This window comes from Centruroides sculpturatus, unplaced genomic scaffold (genome assembly GCF_000671375.1).
Source record: "Centruroides sculpturatus isolate CEXI.00-Female unplaced genomic scaffold, Cexi_2.0 scaffold360, whole genome shotgun sequence".
Lineage (NCBI taxonomy): Eukaryota > Metazoa > Arthropoda > Arachnida > Scorpiones > Buthidae > Centruroides > Centruroides sculpturatus.
Genome location: NW_019384584.1, coordinates 175,397 through 191,454, shown reverse-complemented (window position 1 = coordinate 191,454; position 16,058 = coordinate 175,397). Strand labels below are relative to the sequence as shown.

The 16,058-nt window shown below is 31.3% G+C and overlaps 2 protein-coding genes across 3 annotated transcripts in view; both read left to right on the top strand.

Annotated features, from left to right (window-relative positions):
• LOC111624533 (tumor susceptibility gene 101 protein-like) overlaps window positions 1-16,058 on the top strand; it is a 50,811-nt gene that overhangs the window by 22,493 nt on the left and 12,260 nt on the right. The window contains exon 5 of one of the 2 annotated variants that reach the window (XM_023367400.1): window positions 6,933-7,059. In XM_023367400.1, the coding sequence (XP_023223168.1) occupies window positions 6,933-7,059 (127 nt within the window). Of the gene's footprint in view, window positions 1-6,929; window positions 7,060-16,058 lie in introns of both variants that reach the window. The other variant, XM_023367399.1, reaches the window with a different exon arrangement.
• The window catches only part of LOC111624532 (synaptotagmin-1-like), a 31,285-nt gene continuing 29,882 nt past the window's right edge, over window positions 14,656-16,058 (top strand). The window contains exon 1 of the mRNA XM_023367397.1: window positions 14,656-14,662. The gene's annotated coding sequence lies outside the window, so the exon portion shown is untranslated. The remainder of the gene's footprint in view (window positions 14,663-16,058) is intronic.

The window sequence follows — 16,058 nt, the reverse complement described above, 5'->3', positions numbered from 1 at the left end:
GGTCTAATGCAACAATTTTGTCCCAAATGGCACAAGCACCAGGAGCTATAGTCAAATGGAATGAGGCGACCATCATAAATCCTTTATCTTCTCCATCTTTGGCGTTGACAGCGGAAAAGTTGCAGATTTATAGGAGTAGATTACAAGAAGGCTGTCTAAATGCGAGGGACGCAGAAAGTCTTCCCTCTGCATGGAAGTTTATGGTTAAGAAGTTTAATAAGGGCTCTAACCAATCAATATAGTAGTTTTATTGAATGTCTTAGTAATTGCATTTATTAATACTTATATATTCATTTGTTGCATTTTTATATATTTTTGTTTTTTATATTTTTATTTTTGTTTTATGTTGGTTATTTAATATTTTGTTTTAATTGTACCTTATTTAATTTTGAATTTGAATTTTGTATTCCATTGATGGAATTTTAATTCAAATGTATTCTAAACCTGAAGATGGCCTGTGAATCAGGCTGAAAACGTTTGTTTGTTTCAAATAAATTATATTTCTCGGCAAGAATAAGGTGTTAAGTATATGTATATGTAATTTATTTTTATTCCTATAATTCTGATTTTAAGGATTTTAATGGATAATCAGTTAATCATTATCTTAACTTTCTGTAATTTTTGCCATTATTATTCAGAGTACATTTAGTAGTTCAATACAATCATTTCAGTCTTTCATTTACAAACTTTTGGGTTTTTATATTTATAATAAAAGAGAAAGTTAAAAAAAATCAAACAGTTTGAAACGTATTGATAGTTATTTGTTTCTCTTAATTTTGTGAATGTACACATTTTCAGCATATTATTTCATATACTTATCTATATATATAAAAATGAATGTGTGTGTGTGTGTGTGTCCTTCATGCATTACCACACCATTTATCCAATTACCATGAAACTTTGAGAAGTTGTTTAATATACTCCACTGAAGGTTTCTGGCATAGTATGATTGCCATGAAGCTTTGGGAAGTTTTTTAATACACTTCCACGAAGGTTTCTGGAATTTATCTTACAATAGGCGCACGTTTACACGAGCATTCGAGCACTGTGTGTTTGATCGATTTCAAATTGTGAAGACCATTTCCCCCTTCAAAAAATATCTCTATATATGCATTTGTGAACTGTTATTTACAATATTTGTAATAATTTTTGTTTAATCACTTTATTTAAACTTTTTTTTGCTAATTATGTATTCACTTGAACTTCGTTAAAACCTTAACTGTACCCCGAACAACAACCGAAGTTGTAGTAAGAAATTAGCGTATTTTACCGATCTAGGTATCCCCCTTTTCCAAATTTTAATATCAACTCAAAATAATTTAAAAAGACAAATTACAATAAAACGGTTTATTATCCGACTATCAGAAATTTATGCTTCTAACACAATAAAGTGCTATAAATTAAGACACTTGGCGGGTTTTCTCATCTTTATTTAGTTGATACGTGTGATAGTAGTTGATATCAGAAATTTCACAACATGCCAAGGAAGAGAGGAAGGAGCAATTAAATAATTAAAATTGTAAAGGATTAAAAAATATATATATAAAAATGGAGAATATCACACTTCTGACAATCGCTGCAAGTGTATGGGCTAAATTTGGAGAATCCGTGCTTCTCGCATGGACAACTGTATGTGGCTGGCTCACGCGCCGGAAAACCTTCTGATTTATTCGTGTACGCACCAGACGGAAAAACAAAAAAATCGTGTATCCATAAACACTCCAATAAATAAATAGAATTGAAACATCACTTTGAAATGTTTTCCTGATGAAAATGAATAATAATAATAAGTTTCAATAAAAATGATAAAATGTAAATTGAATTTTATCATAATGAGTTTGCTTGAATTTCCTTTCTTCTGAGATCGCAGCAATGCGCAACGGGTAAGCTAGTTTATAATAAAAGAAAAGTACATTTCATGCCAACATTTAACTTTATAATGTAATTTCGCTAGCATGTTGTGGCATTACGAATGGCAACCTTTAGCTAATAAGAGTTCACAAGCACTTTCGAATAGCATAAAGCTATCATCATCAGATGTAAAAACTTTGTAACTCCGATGAAAAAACACTCCTGGTGAGAAGTATATCGGAGGTCACTGATTGTTTTCACACTTAGGTGGGAAAGTTGACACTTAACTGATTGGAATGCACCATAAGTGTCAACAGAAGTCGATCATGTGACTCATTTCCCATGAATAATGTATAAAAGCTTGAGTCCCCGGAAACTTCGGGCGACTGAAGGAAGTTATACTTGTAACTATGCATATTCCGGACTGAAAGGACATACGACTGACCACAGCCATTTGAACTTACATGATTATCGCCATTCTATCGGTCCTGCGCTGATTATGAGTCTTACAGACATTCAACGAACGCATATTAGATATATCCTCATAGAGGTATTTGTATTTTTAGAGCTTTGTGAACTCTCTCTCTCCGTTAAAGCTATTAGAGCGTGCCTTTTTGTATAACGGAAGTATTTAACTGCATTTAACCTATGTATCCTAGCTTAGTTATATAAATAAATGCTTGTTTAGTTTGTTAACCCTGTCTCCTGTGTCTTAACAACACCTGCTGACTTACCGATGCACTCCCCACTTACTTTTTGCCCTCCTAGCCATGCAACAAATCAGAGATCGGGTTCTACCAACCTGTTGCAGAGTAAGTGATCATTTGGGGATTAGCCCAGTGGCCTGCTGCTTATCTCACAGAAGGTAGGAGGTAAGCTCTCCTAATGAGGGGAGTTATGGCAGAGTTCACATAGTTTATGGGGTTGGAAGGCTGTTGCTGGGATAATTTGCAGTGCATTATTGTTTTTATGATATACAGAGAATAGGAGCTCAGGAGATGTAATATCTAGATCTCTATCTAAGATTTCTAGATCTAAGAAAGAAATTTTGACATTTTGTTCTTCCTCTATTGTGAAGTTGATAGATAGATAAATAGAGGCCAACGCTTGAATAAATTGTTTTAGATGATCAGTAGAGCCTTCTCATGAGAGTAGTATGTTGTCAACATACTGTAAATACATAATTGGGTATTGGATGGTCAAGGGGGCATTGAAAATACGATGTTCAATGTTGTGCATGATGAGCTCTGCCAACATTGGTGATAGAGGGGAACCCATTGGCACTCCCTGTGTTTGTTTATACATCATGCCATTACATTGAAAATAATTGTTTTCAGTTGTGAGAAAGAGGGCTTCATGTAAATGTATTATGTGTGATGTTGGGTAGCCTGAGTTGAGCAGCAGCGCAAGTATGACGGCCTCGAAATATGGTACTGATGGATACAAGGACTTGATGTCAACTTTGTACAAGTTGTATGAATTAGTGGGGAGGTCTTTTAGTTTATTAAAGATGAATGCTTTAGCTTCCATGGAGGAAGTGGTTATGAGTGTGGAAAGGAGATAATAAAGCCATAATTTGCTTAGCTATCGCAGATTCTAAATGGTATATGGCATGGGTGCATATGTTGACTAAATGGCCAGTCAGGTTTATGGGTTTTTGCCTTGAAAAATAATCTAGGGCAAGCAACATTTGTTAGTGGAATATCATCCAACAAATATCGTACTAAGAAAGACACGTAAGATTATAGCTCTTCCAGAAATTGTAGCTTTCTTAGTAGGTCCTCTCAATCCACCAATGAATGTTGCTTGCCCTAGATTATTTTTTGAGGTAAAAACCCATAAACCTGACTGGCCATTAAGACCATTAAGACCTTTAGTCAATCAACTTAGTTATCAACTAAAAATTGAATAAATTTAAAATGAAGATTGCCTAGTGTTCATGTATTTACACTATATGGTGTTCAAAATGAAAAAATAATCACCATCACGGTTTCAAGAACGTAAAAAATATGGACATTATTTAAGCAAGCTAGTTAACATCTCTAGTACTTTATTATTGTTCACTATTCATTTTTGGGATATTACAATACTCATATGGCTGCTAGAGTTTTTGAATTTTATTCTATTTCAAATTCAAATTAATATTCTATCCACATGCTTCATTTAAATTCATAAGCTGTTCAAATGTTCCCAACTTGGAAACAGTTGTATTCAATTTTTCACCTGATGATGATAACTTTGTGCTATTTGAAAGTATGAACTCTTTTATTTGCTAAAGATCACCATTCATAACACCACAACACGGTAGTGAAATTACATTATAAAAATATACTTATTTGTTAAGAGGAAAAAACTCAATATTTATTTTATTTTATAAAGTACTCAATAATGCCAAAAAGGGCAAAGCATGACCACTCCTGTAATTAAACATCAACAAAATAGAACAATCCCAAAGATTAAAATATATGCAAAAAATATTGATGGAAATGTGAGATTCTGAACACCCCCCTTTATTAATTGAAAATTTATGTTAGAAATAATATTTCTGATTTAAATGGAAGAATTTTAAGTTAAAAACAAAGGAAACTGGTAAAAGTCACTTCCTTCTCAACAGAAGTTCAACATCCTTTTTTGTTTTCCCTTATCTTCCTAAATTTTGAGTCTCATACAGTCCAGTTACCCCTCTGTAAACCCCCACTCATCCTAAACATGTGGGAATAATACAATTCTCTCATTGTAGAAAATCATCAAAAAAGGGGATTCTTTAGTATCATTCGGGGAGTACGCCATGAAATTCCTTAAGAGAAGGGATTTTGGCCAACGCCCATATTCGACTCCCGAAATTATACAAAGCTTGTTATTAAGTTACTAAGTAGAAGAAAATGTTTATTTAAGTGCCGCCAAAGAATTAACAAAAAGATAAGAACATTCGCATCGATCTGAAAGTAAGAAGAATACAGAAGAAACTATACATATATTGAGGTAGTATGTTTTAACTGGAAATGTAATATCTCTCTTCGTGACTTCCATAATTATAATTTGAGAATTCAATTTTGTATTTTTATTTCTTGTTTATTAAATTTTTGATTTTTATTGTTAAAGAAAGGTCTCCTTTGTCTCTCATTATGTCCGAATCAAAATACTTCTTCATCTCCGTATTGATGCGTAAACACGTGTTAATCCACGTTTAACAAAAGTGATTAACTGGTGACATCATCCTGATATGGATCTGAATCTCAAAATTTGGATCCCTTTTAAACGCTCTTAAGACCATCCTTCAACTAGAGACCGGATCTCCAGATCCCTGAACTCTCGAGAACAGATTTCACTTAATCTGTGCCGATTAAGTGATACAAATTTTACGGATTTGTACCCCCGGCTAACTCACAGAAATATATAACATGAGAATATCTACTAGAGCTGGTATGGTCAACTTTTGTGTACATAAGATCTACTTTTTATCTTAAAAATATGTCGCGATCAACTCGTTGTAGGCATAGTCTAAGTCAGGGATGGGCATCCCGCAACCCGAGTTGCATAAAATGTGTATAAATATATCATTTTCCTAGCTTAAGAAGTATGCAGCAAAAATTCAAACATTATTTTCTACAACTTATGTATGTGAATAGTTTTTCCTGCAATGACTTTAGTAAAAATTAAAAAAAGAAACCGGCTGACAGATTCACTTCGAAACTAATTTAAAACTAGCAGTGACTAATATTTAATCAAACATTTTCGATACATTACTAGATGCTAAATTAAGTATACCTATTCTAATTTATAATTATATATGAATAAATAATTGTGATTTACTGGCATTTTCCCACCTCTTTTATGTTGTATGCGGTTCACGTCAGTTCAAAAGTTTTGAAATGCGGCCCTTACACAGAAAAAGGTTGCCCATCCCTAGTCTAAGTGGCAAGGGGGAGGGAGGTGTGAAATACATACTATGTTTAGATAGATAAGAAAAGCCACAATTTAATTTAAAACGTGAAGAAAAGGCACTTACATTTTAAACAGAAGAAAAATTGAAACTCAACGTCGTCACTTTTGGGGACCACCACTTCACCCTTCCTCTCTCTATCGTGTCCTGACCTACTCTCTCTGTCCCTTCTTTTTTTCAGTTTTACGACCCTTTGTCTACATTTCTTATTCCCCTTTTACAACTGTACGCAAATGGACTGCACATGGACCGACAAAACTGCATCTGAGGGAGAACGAGGAGGTCTGATATCACTACAGTTGCATTTGCGTGTTATGTTCACCTGTTGCATTCAGGTACAACTTACAGGTGAAACACATTAAGTCAAGACATCGCGAGTGATTGACCAAAATTGGTTTTGCGATTGACCGATCGATTGCGATCGACTTGTTGGCCACCCCTGTACTAGAGTAATTACATTTTTGTTTTGGGAATTCTTTTAATTGCCAAATTGAAGTAAAATAATTGTTAAAAAATATACTTCTTATAAGATCATTGAAAAATCAGAAATCCTATGAGTTACAAGTTAGTATACACTATGTTAAGAAAATAGTGTCTGAAAAGTTATTGTGCATTGAGAAATGTGTAATGACATTAAAGCTATATATACAGTATTGTGTATGAGACTTGTAAGCAAGTCCTTTATTATGATATTCTTTTGGGTGCACTGATGATGTGAATGTGAGGACAATCTGCACACACTGGAGAAGGTAAAGATGACAATTAACCAATATATGAAACAGATTACTCTGCTGCACAATAAATTTTTGAACACTCTATATTACTATTAAATGACACTTTCCTAAAACTTCTTTAAAATGTTTTTATATTTTCCTTAACTTTAAATAAAATTTTGAATTGACCGTTATTTTAGATTTTATAATAATTAAAGTATGAACAAATTAAATATCAATTTGTTTGTGATATTGTATATTATATAAATTCATATTTATACTAGCTCTTTTACACTACTAAAATCAATTTATTTCTATTATATATTCATTTGTTGTCTTATATAATTTAAGATTAATATTTAATATTAAAATTAGAAGAAATAAAAAGTAGTTGTTACTTTAAAACTTATTTTTTTGTATAGAAGAATTCAGATCTTGTTGGATTAATTCAAGTTATGATAATTGTGTTTGGTGATACGCCTCCTGTTTATTCAAAACCAAGATCACAAGATCCTCCTACTTCAAATTTGCCCTATCCAACACAGATTTCAGGTAAGATATTTAATTATTCATTGGAAGTGTAAATTTATAATTATATAAATACTATAATACTTTCTTTTTGTAGTATTTAAAAAAACTTTAAATTAGTTTTCATTTTAATCCTTGAAAACCATTGAATTTTTTAATGATTACTCATGAAAGTTAGTTAATTAAAAAAATAGTATAAAGATGATAAAATAATATATTTTATTATCTTTATGCTTACACAATCCTGATTTATCAGTCAGGTAATTGGAAATTTTTTCATGATAAAATTCTGAGAGATTTCAATTAAATCAATCTTAAACATTTATTTGCAAATCTTTAAATTGTTCTAATCCAAAAAGATTTTGTGAGGAATAGAGGAGATGGTAATCAAACTGAGCAAGAAAATATATTAAATTTGAACTTCAAAATTTAGCTTTATTATTTTGAAATCTTATAAAATATTAATTTTCACAAAAGTGGAGTCCATTACCTATCAAATTAAAACAAGGTAAACAGATCAACAACTTACACGAAACATTTGATATACTTTAATGTAGTTGCATTACTATCTGAAGAAAGAAATGGCAAATTTATTTTTTTATTTGTTTCATAGATAAGGTTAGCTCTGATTATCAAGTAAAAGAGTTTGATGTACAAAAATTGGATGAGAATGTGCAGAGGAAGAAATATCAAAATTGTTATATAACAAGAACAATGACAATGTTAACAAAAGCACGAGAGCATTATTTCAGCTGTATTTCTCTTGACGATATAATGGATAAATGTGGTGATAAAGTTAATCATTTAACCCAGTGGTTCTTAACCTTTTAGTGATGAAGGACCATTTATCAAAATTTTTGTCTTGCCATGGACCACGAGCTGTTTGGCAGTAATATAGGTTCTTATAAGGTTGTTCTATAAATTAAACACGTAGAAAATTATTCGGAATCAAGAGTATTATATTATTTGCGAAAGTATTACATTAATTATATTATTTTAGTGCGATTTTTGTGACTGCATACTGTTTACCAACTGCTGAATTCTTGGTTCGGTGCTACTCAAAGCAATTCATGTTGGCACTGGCATCCAACCGATTTTGATGTATTTTGATTTATTTTTAATTATCAAAAGCACTGAGAATCCTTGCTCGCATAAATATGTGGTTGAAAATAGTTAGGTACTGTAAAGCAATTTCTCAAATTTTAGGGAAAGCAATAGCTTTTTGGCTCCAAAAATCTTTAAGATTAATTCCTGTCTCGAATGTATTCTTGCAGTTACTATCATGTTGCATTTCAATTAACTTTTCTTGTATTTCATCCGGCACCTTAGAAATGTTGACTATGAAAGGATTGCAAATCAGTTTCCTTGCAGTCAGGAAAATAGTGATTGAATTCATTTTTCAAGCTTTGCAAATGGAATGTAATGTTCTTTTGTATTTGTCCTTTAATCTCAGCACACTGTCAATCAATAATTGGATTCAATGTATCAAATGCAGAAAAATTTTCTCTTTCGACTTTGCTGATCCATAGGTCGATTTTAGCGATAAACGCACTGATTTTATCTTCAAATGCAAATTTATTGCTAGTGACTTCCAATTTCATATTTTCTGACCGTGCACCATACCCCAGCCCAGTCCGCTATCGGCTCTAACCTTGACGTACTGCGCATTGTCATCAACTTGTCATTTATTTAATAATTTTGGGATAACTTCGCAGACCACTTTGGGTGCTTTCAGGGACCACAGGTTAAGAACCACGGATTTAACCAAATGACTAAAAATGTCATGGAATGGTGACTGGTTTTGTGATGCTATTGAAAAGAATATATAATTAGATGCTATTAAAAAGAATATTAAAATTTACAAATCAGTTGGTTACAAATCAGAGGTTAATGATGAGAAAGAAAGTGAATTGGGAAAGGAAACAGATATTTTGAATGATCAAAAATAATATTATGGTACAGTCGACCCCCCTATAACGTACGTTCCTATAACGACAATTCCTATAACGTAGCGAAAAAATTGTAGCAACTTTCGTATAACGTACCTCCTATAACGTCGTTTCGCGACAAGATTGATAGAGTCTGGACCAATAGTGGATGAGCAGCCGAACTACTTTCCTCCGACCCTGCGCCACGCTACGGAGCGGCTAAATTGAGTTTGCTATCGTCTGTTTAGTATTATATATAAATTATATATAAATTAGGTACTGTACATATAATTATATATTAATTATATATAAATTAGGTACTGTATATATAATTATATATTAACTTAATTTATTGTAACTTTATTATAATTATATATATGCTTTCTGCCGCCTGGCAACACGCTACGGAGATTTTAGGCTAGTAAGTTGAGTTTATTATCGTCTGTACAGTATGTAAATTAGGTACCGTAAGTCTAATACAGCACTAATTTTATACATTTCTTGTGAAAGAAACACTTCTTATTCAACGGCCATAAAAATTATTTATATTAATGATGTCTCCAAAGGTCAAGTTATTTTTATGCGAAAAATTCGTTATTAGAAATCGCGGCCGCCGTTTAATGTGCTGTTCCGCGATGAAAACCAGCTTTAAGCAACGGCGTAGTCGAACGGTACACACTCGGTAAGTAATCCTATAATTTTTTGTTTATAGCATAGTTTATACGGATTACTCCCAAAAAATTATACGTGTTTTGGAAATGTTGAGTCGAATTAGTCTAGAATCGGTTAATTTTATAGAAGAAAACCTTTCGAACAGCCTTAGTCCGTAAAGTTCCCACCTATCGGGCTGCGATTGGATCATGTATTTAATCGTTCCTATAACGTAAAATTCGATTAGCGTGGAACGTATCTAAGTGTTATAGGGGGGTCTACTGTATGTAGATTAGAAACAACACAGAGTTGGTTGATTGCCACAAAATTGTTAAATGATTTTAAAATAAGAATCTGTTGGTAAGTCAGATTGATCAGAAAATTTCATTATAATTTTGTTTTTGATCAGAATCAGAGAATTGGTTTGATATGTTCTTCAGTTATGTGATATGATTATAATTGATGAGTTAAACTTTAACAAAACTGATTCACATAATAGAGAATTGTAGATAAGTATAAATGACTTATCATTATATTTTAGGGAGAGAGTATATGAATCATGTCATTTCGGTAAGTAAGTAAAGAAGGAAAAAACTAAAATTGTATTTAGTTTTTTTTTATTGCATTTAATTTTAGGTTATTGCATTAAACTAATTCATTGTTAAGAAAACTTTAGTGGCATAGTAGCAATCTCTTCTTAATGGCTATTGTATCAGTTAGATTTATTTAGATAGAAAATTGTGCTGATGTTATTAAACTGTTTTATTTAGAAATAAAGCAGTTCTTTTAGAAAATAAAATTTGAGATTAAACTATTTGAATTGGTATCTGACTAAACTCTAATTGTTTATAATATACTCTATAAGTTTATCTCATAAAGGTAGATATTAAGTTTATCAATAAATACTTAGTCTAAATCATTTTTTAATGCATTAATGCATTTTTATTTTAGAATTTTTTCACTTGTAACAGCAAAATTTAAAAAATGTTTTATTATTATATTATGATTCATAAATTGATAGTATCTGTTAAAGTTGTAGCTTATGCAATTGATTATACAATGTCAATGTTCTGTAGAAGAATTTGAAATTTTATTGCTGTTGGTTCTTCTCAATTTGTAATCAGAATAAACCTGTTACTGTTTATAAGTATTAATTTCATTAAAAAATATAACTTGGTAGACGAGAGGTTTAGATGATATTGCTTTGATGTCGGAACAATACAAATGTTTAGATGCTTGTCTATCTTGGATTTTCTTTATACATTTGTGTAGATAAATACATCTAACCTTTGATTTATGTGGAACATTAGTTTTGTGTAAATCAAAATTCTGTATTCCAAGACTAACACATGAGAAATGGAGGATTCCAATTTTTTGTACGGGATGTCTGAAGTTACTGTGCAGGGAGAAATTTGTAATGACATTAAAGTTATATGCATGAGACCTGTAAGTTGTCCATTTGGTATCAGTTGACTGTACAGTACATTATTGCATACAACTTACAGGTCTCATAAGCAATACTGTAGTTTAACATTAATGTCATTAGGAATTTTTCACTGCACAGTAACTTTTCAGACATCCTGTATACTAGTCAGTTTTTTTTTATTAACTAATGAATGAAAATGAAATTTCATTCTGTATCATTACTTGTTAATAAGGAAACAGTTTCCATTTTTTTTCTTCTTTTAGTTGAAAGTCTTACATTACTTCCATTTCAAGATTATTCAATTTCCCTGCTTTTTTTTTAAAATCAAATTTACTGATTTGTCAACATTGATTGTCTTGGTTCAATAAAATCAATTATTGAAGCTTATTTTTTATTTTTATTTAAATTTTATAGATTTCCAGATGCGATGTTAAGTTCAATGCATATAGTATGAAGTTGTGATGATGCACGAAATGGCGAGTCTCTTTTTCTTTAATGTGTCAGTTTGAAGTAGCTATGACATGATTGTGATATTGTAGTAGTTAGCATAAATTTAAACATTAATGTCATCAGAGAAAATACTTAATTTTAATATAAAACATTGAAAGTAAAACACTGAAGAATATTTTTAAGTATTGTATTAAAATTGTGCTATTGAAATACCATATAAGTAGAACATTAGGTATATACAATATAAATATGATATGAAATCTGTAGTCAATCAGAAGTCTAAATTATTAGATTAGTTAATTTTAAATATAACCTGAAAATAATCTTAATTAACTTAAAAATTGACCCAAAAATAAAATGGCATTTCAAATTTTGATAAATATAGAATGTGTTTCTATTATGCACACATGCGCACAGTTAAATCTCAATATAGTGCCCTTCTCAATAGTGCCACCCTCCTAAAACTTCAGTAACTACTCATAAATGGATATTTTCTATAAATATTAATTACAAAATCTTTCAGTATCTGTGAATTAGTAAATGTATGATGATGCAGTGAGAATAACATTGTTATCACTCAGTCATGTGACTTTTCAACTGTCAAACTCAAATTTATATGTTGAGATCATTACATTGGTTGATCAAAACATTACACACAACTAGCATGTTAGTCCTTTTCCAACATGAACAACAGCTTTAATGTGCTTGGGCATTGACTCCACCAGATTCAAGAGCATTGCTATAGTTATTGAAAGCCACTCCTGTTGCACCATTGCAGCTCTGCTGTAGATATTGATATTGGTTTTTTGAATCTCAGAAGTTTCTCCAGCATTCCAGAGAGATTCAATTGGACATAAATCTGGGAGCCTCAGAGGTTACCAGATGGTCTGAAACTCTGAAGAATGTTTTTTGAGCACTGGGTCAGAGCATTGTTCTGCTGAAATGCACCATCCTCTTGAGGATGCAAAGTCATGAAAGGGTTAATTAAGCAATCAGCCAGCATATTCTGGAAGATTATTTAACCCTTATTTAAGAACTCAGAGGCCCTTAAATGCTGGGTCCTTAACCCTTCCAGCATTTAAGGACCTCTGCAGACACACGAGTCCTCTGAGAAGGCTCCCCACATTATCAGTGAACCCCATCATCTTGAACAGAACTAACCTGTCTGACTATGTTTATGATTTTCGTGCCATATTCACATATTTCTATTAGCTCAGTGCAATTGGAAATGGGATCTATCTGATTATACAATTTGCTCCATTCTGCAGAGTGCAGTTTTGATGTTCCTGGCACGAAGCAAGATGTAATGTCTGATGATGCAGTCAGTAGTGACACAAGAGCAGGATGTCAGCATCCATAGCCTAGGGTATGCAGAATGTTTTGTACCATCTGCTCACTTACACTACTTTAGGCTCCATATTGACCCTAGAAGTGATCTGTGCCACTCTTTGGTTGGTCTGTACCAGCCTAGACAGTCTCTGCTTCTTTGGTATCAATGATGCTTGGTCAGTCATCATTTGCTTGATGGATGCTGTTACATCCACAGATGATATATGCCCAGTAAGTCCTTATTATGGTTGTTCTTGAGAACCCTATGAATGTTGCCAGTTTAAAGATAGAATGAACCATCTGTCTTGTGCTGACAATGGATTTGTGATTAAAATTGCTTAGATTATCACATTTATCTATTTTTGTCAATTGTAATATATCGTCGGGAAGGCTTGAAGTTTGCCTATTTATACTAAGAGTTTGGTTTTGGTATATAAAACTGCTTGGGGAGTGCCACTTCCCTTGCTGTTATCTGTAAAGTTTTGGTAAGTCTGTGTATAAATCTTATTGTTTGAGTTACTTTGGTTAAATGATGTGCAGACACACACACATACACATACATACAATTTAGTGTCACTTTCAAAGGCAAACATATGTTGGCACTATATTGGTTTAACTTATGTTCATTCCATGTCAGACTAGTTCAGAGTTTGCTTAGAATTGTCGAAAGCTGTAAATGTATATATTCCAAGTAGGCAAAGTGTAATTAACCTGTGTGCTCGTATAGTCTAAATTAATAAAAGTCTGGAAGCAAAGATCCAAAAAATATCCAGATATTATACAGAGGCATTATCAGATATACTATGTTCCATGCCAGTTTTTTTTCCAGAATTTTCTATGTTGTTAGATTAAATGTTAAAAGTAATTTTGATCATTAATCTTAGTGCAAGATGACAATTTGTTTTTTAAGTAACTAATTTTGAGATTGCAGTTTAATTACATAGAAATTTAGATTTATGATTTGCACATAAATATTTATAAGTCATGCATATTAATTGGGGAGAATGTTTAGATGATGTAATGAATATCTGATTATTGTAGTTCTTGCTATACAAGTTAGGGTTGTATAATGCCTTGCTTTACAAACTTGTACTTTTATTAGTAGTATAAATTTTCTGTTGCAATGATAAAATACTGTATTCTTTGTTGACTGTCTCTGTGTGCTATTACATTGTGCAAACCATAAAGGGTTGATCAGTAAATAAAATTTACCATAAAAATAAAAACCAGCCAATAAAATTTATTGAATGCATTTTATTTTACACACAATTATCCTGATTATTGAAAATTTGCACCGCACTGCAAACTTTGTAAACAGTGATTTGATATATGCATTCAGAACACTTTGGCTGTCTTTCTGCATGTGACCTGTTGTACGACTTTTACGTCTTTGGTGACCTAAAGAAAGCGCCAAAAGGCAGGCAACTTCAATCAGACTGAGAGGTACAGGTTTGGTTGAAGTCTCACTTGGCTCTGGTGCTGCTCCATAACATTTTTTGAACTCAGAATCGTAAGGCTTGTGGGATGATATGAGAAATGCCTCAACAACCAGGGCAATTACATCTAACATAAATTACGTTCAGTATGTTGTTAGCCGGTTAATTATTGATCATCCCTTATATATTTTTAGAAATGTAATCACAGTTTGACACAGAGTTTCTATTATGGAATCGTAATAGTCTTTACTAGTAATTTTCCAATAAACATAGTACAAAAACAGGTCTGTTGTATTTTTTTTTCAAAGTATGGCTGTTTGGTCAAATAGTTTGAAGAATATTCTGGTTCATCCTGCATGCAATTACAGTAGAGCGTCGATTACCCGAATCAGTGGGGGACTGGAGTTGTTCGGAAAATCGATATTTCGGATAACCAATTATGTACGAAAAAATATATTAATTTACCCCATGTTGAAATTTTTCTCTGTTGCGTGCCACTTCACGTTGAATTTTTGTCGATGTTAAACCTAACAAAGACTATTGTATCGTTAAAAATTATTTTTTTATTTTGTACAAACAAAATAAATATATTGAAAAATATAAAAATTATACTTCAGAAGTTAATTTAGTATCAAAAACATAAAATATTTGAGTAGCCCAAGACATAGCCAAAGATTGCAGCGCCACAGCACTGATGAAAATTTAAATTTGCCAACTGGAATTCTTTCGGATAACTGGCTTTCAGATAATCGACGCTCTACTGTAATATTATGCTTTGAGTTTTCAAATAAGTGTAATCATTATTGATCTAATTTAATTTCCATTACATCATATTATGCACCATTTGGTTAGCAATGTTAATTTAAACTATAAATGCACAAACAAATTTTACTCTTCTTTTTTATATATTTTTTATCAACTTGGACATTAATTATTAATATGACGATTGTCCTATTAATAATTAATGTCTAAGTTGACAAAAAATATATATTAAGAAACTAAAGGACAGCAAGGCAATAATAATTTGCTCTTCTTTATTTGTAGTGGATAACACTTAAATACTGAAAGGTAGATGTAAATTATTTTAATTAGTTAATTATCTAAAATGATGTAGCTTTTAGGAAAATATAGGAGCTCAGTACAGTACATATTAATAAATAAATATAATTAATTATATTAATAAATACATATAACTTAAAATGTAACTTTTATGCTATAACTTTAATTTTATATATTAATTAAACATAAAAAGATATTTCATTTTATTACAGGAAATTAAATTTACTCTAAGACAATTATCATTTTATTTTTTCAGCAGTTTAATTAAAATGATGGTAAATTATATTTATAAAAATATTTTTCAAATATAATAAATTTTGATTGTAGTAAATAGATTAAGATAGCTTTTTTTACTTTACTCTTTCAGTTTTGAAATAATTTGAATGGAACATTGTCTAAATAACTAAGATTCTGCTTTGCATGATTTTTTATTCGGCATTTTTATCAATTTCCATTTGCTTTTTCTGTTATGCTTTCAAATGGCTGGATTAATTTATTGGGATTACAAGTTACCACTACCTATCATGGAAGTCCTTGTAAGTTTTTGATTATGGTATTCTACCTTTCACATAAATCTGACTGCTATTGAATGGCAAAAGCACCGATTAACTTCGTTTATTCTATTGCTTTATTTGTTAGAAAGATAATTATAATATCTTTATCAAATTGAAATATTTTCAGATTAAATAATTTGCTGTTTGTGTATATAAAAAGCAAATATTTAATCTGTTTTAATTTAATTAT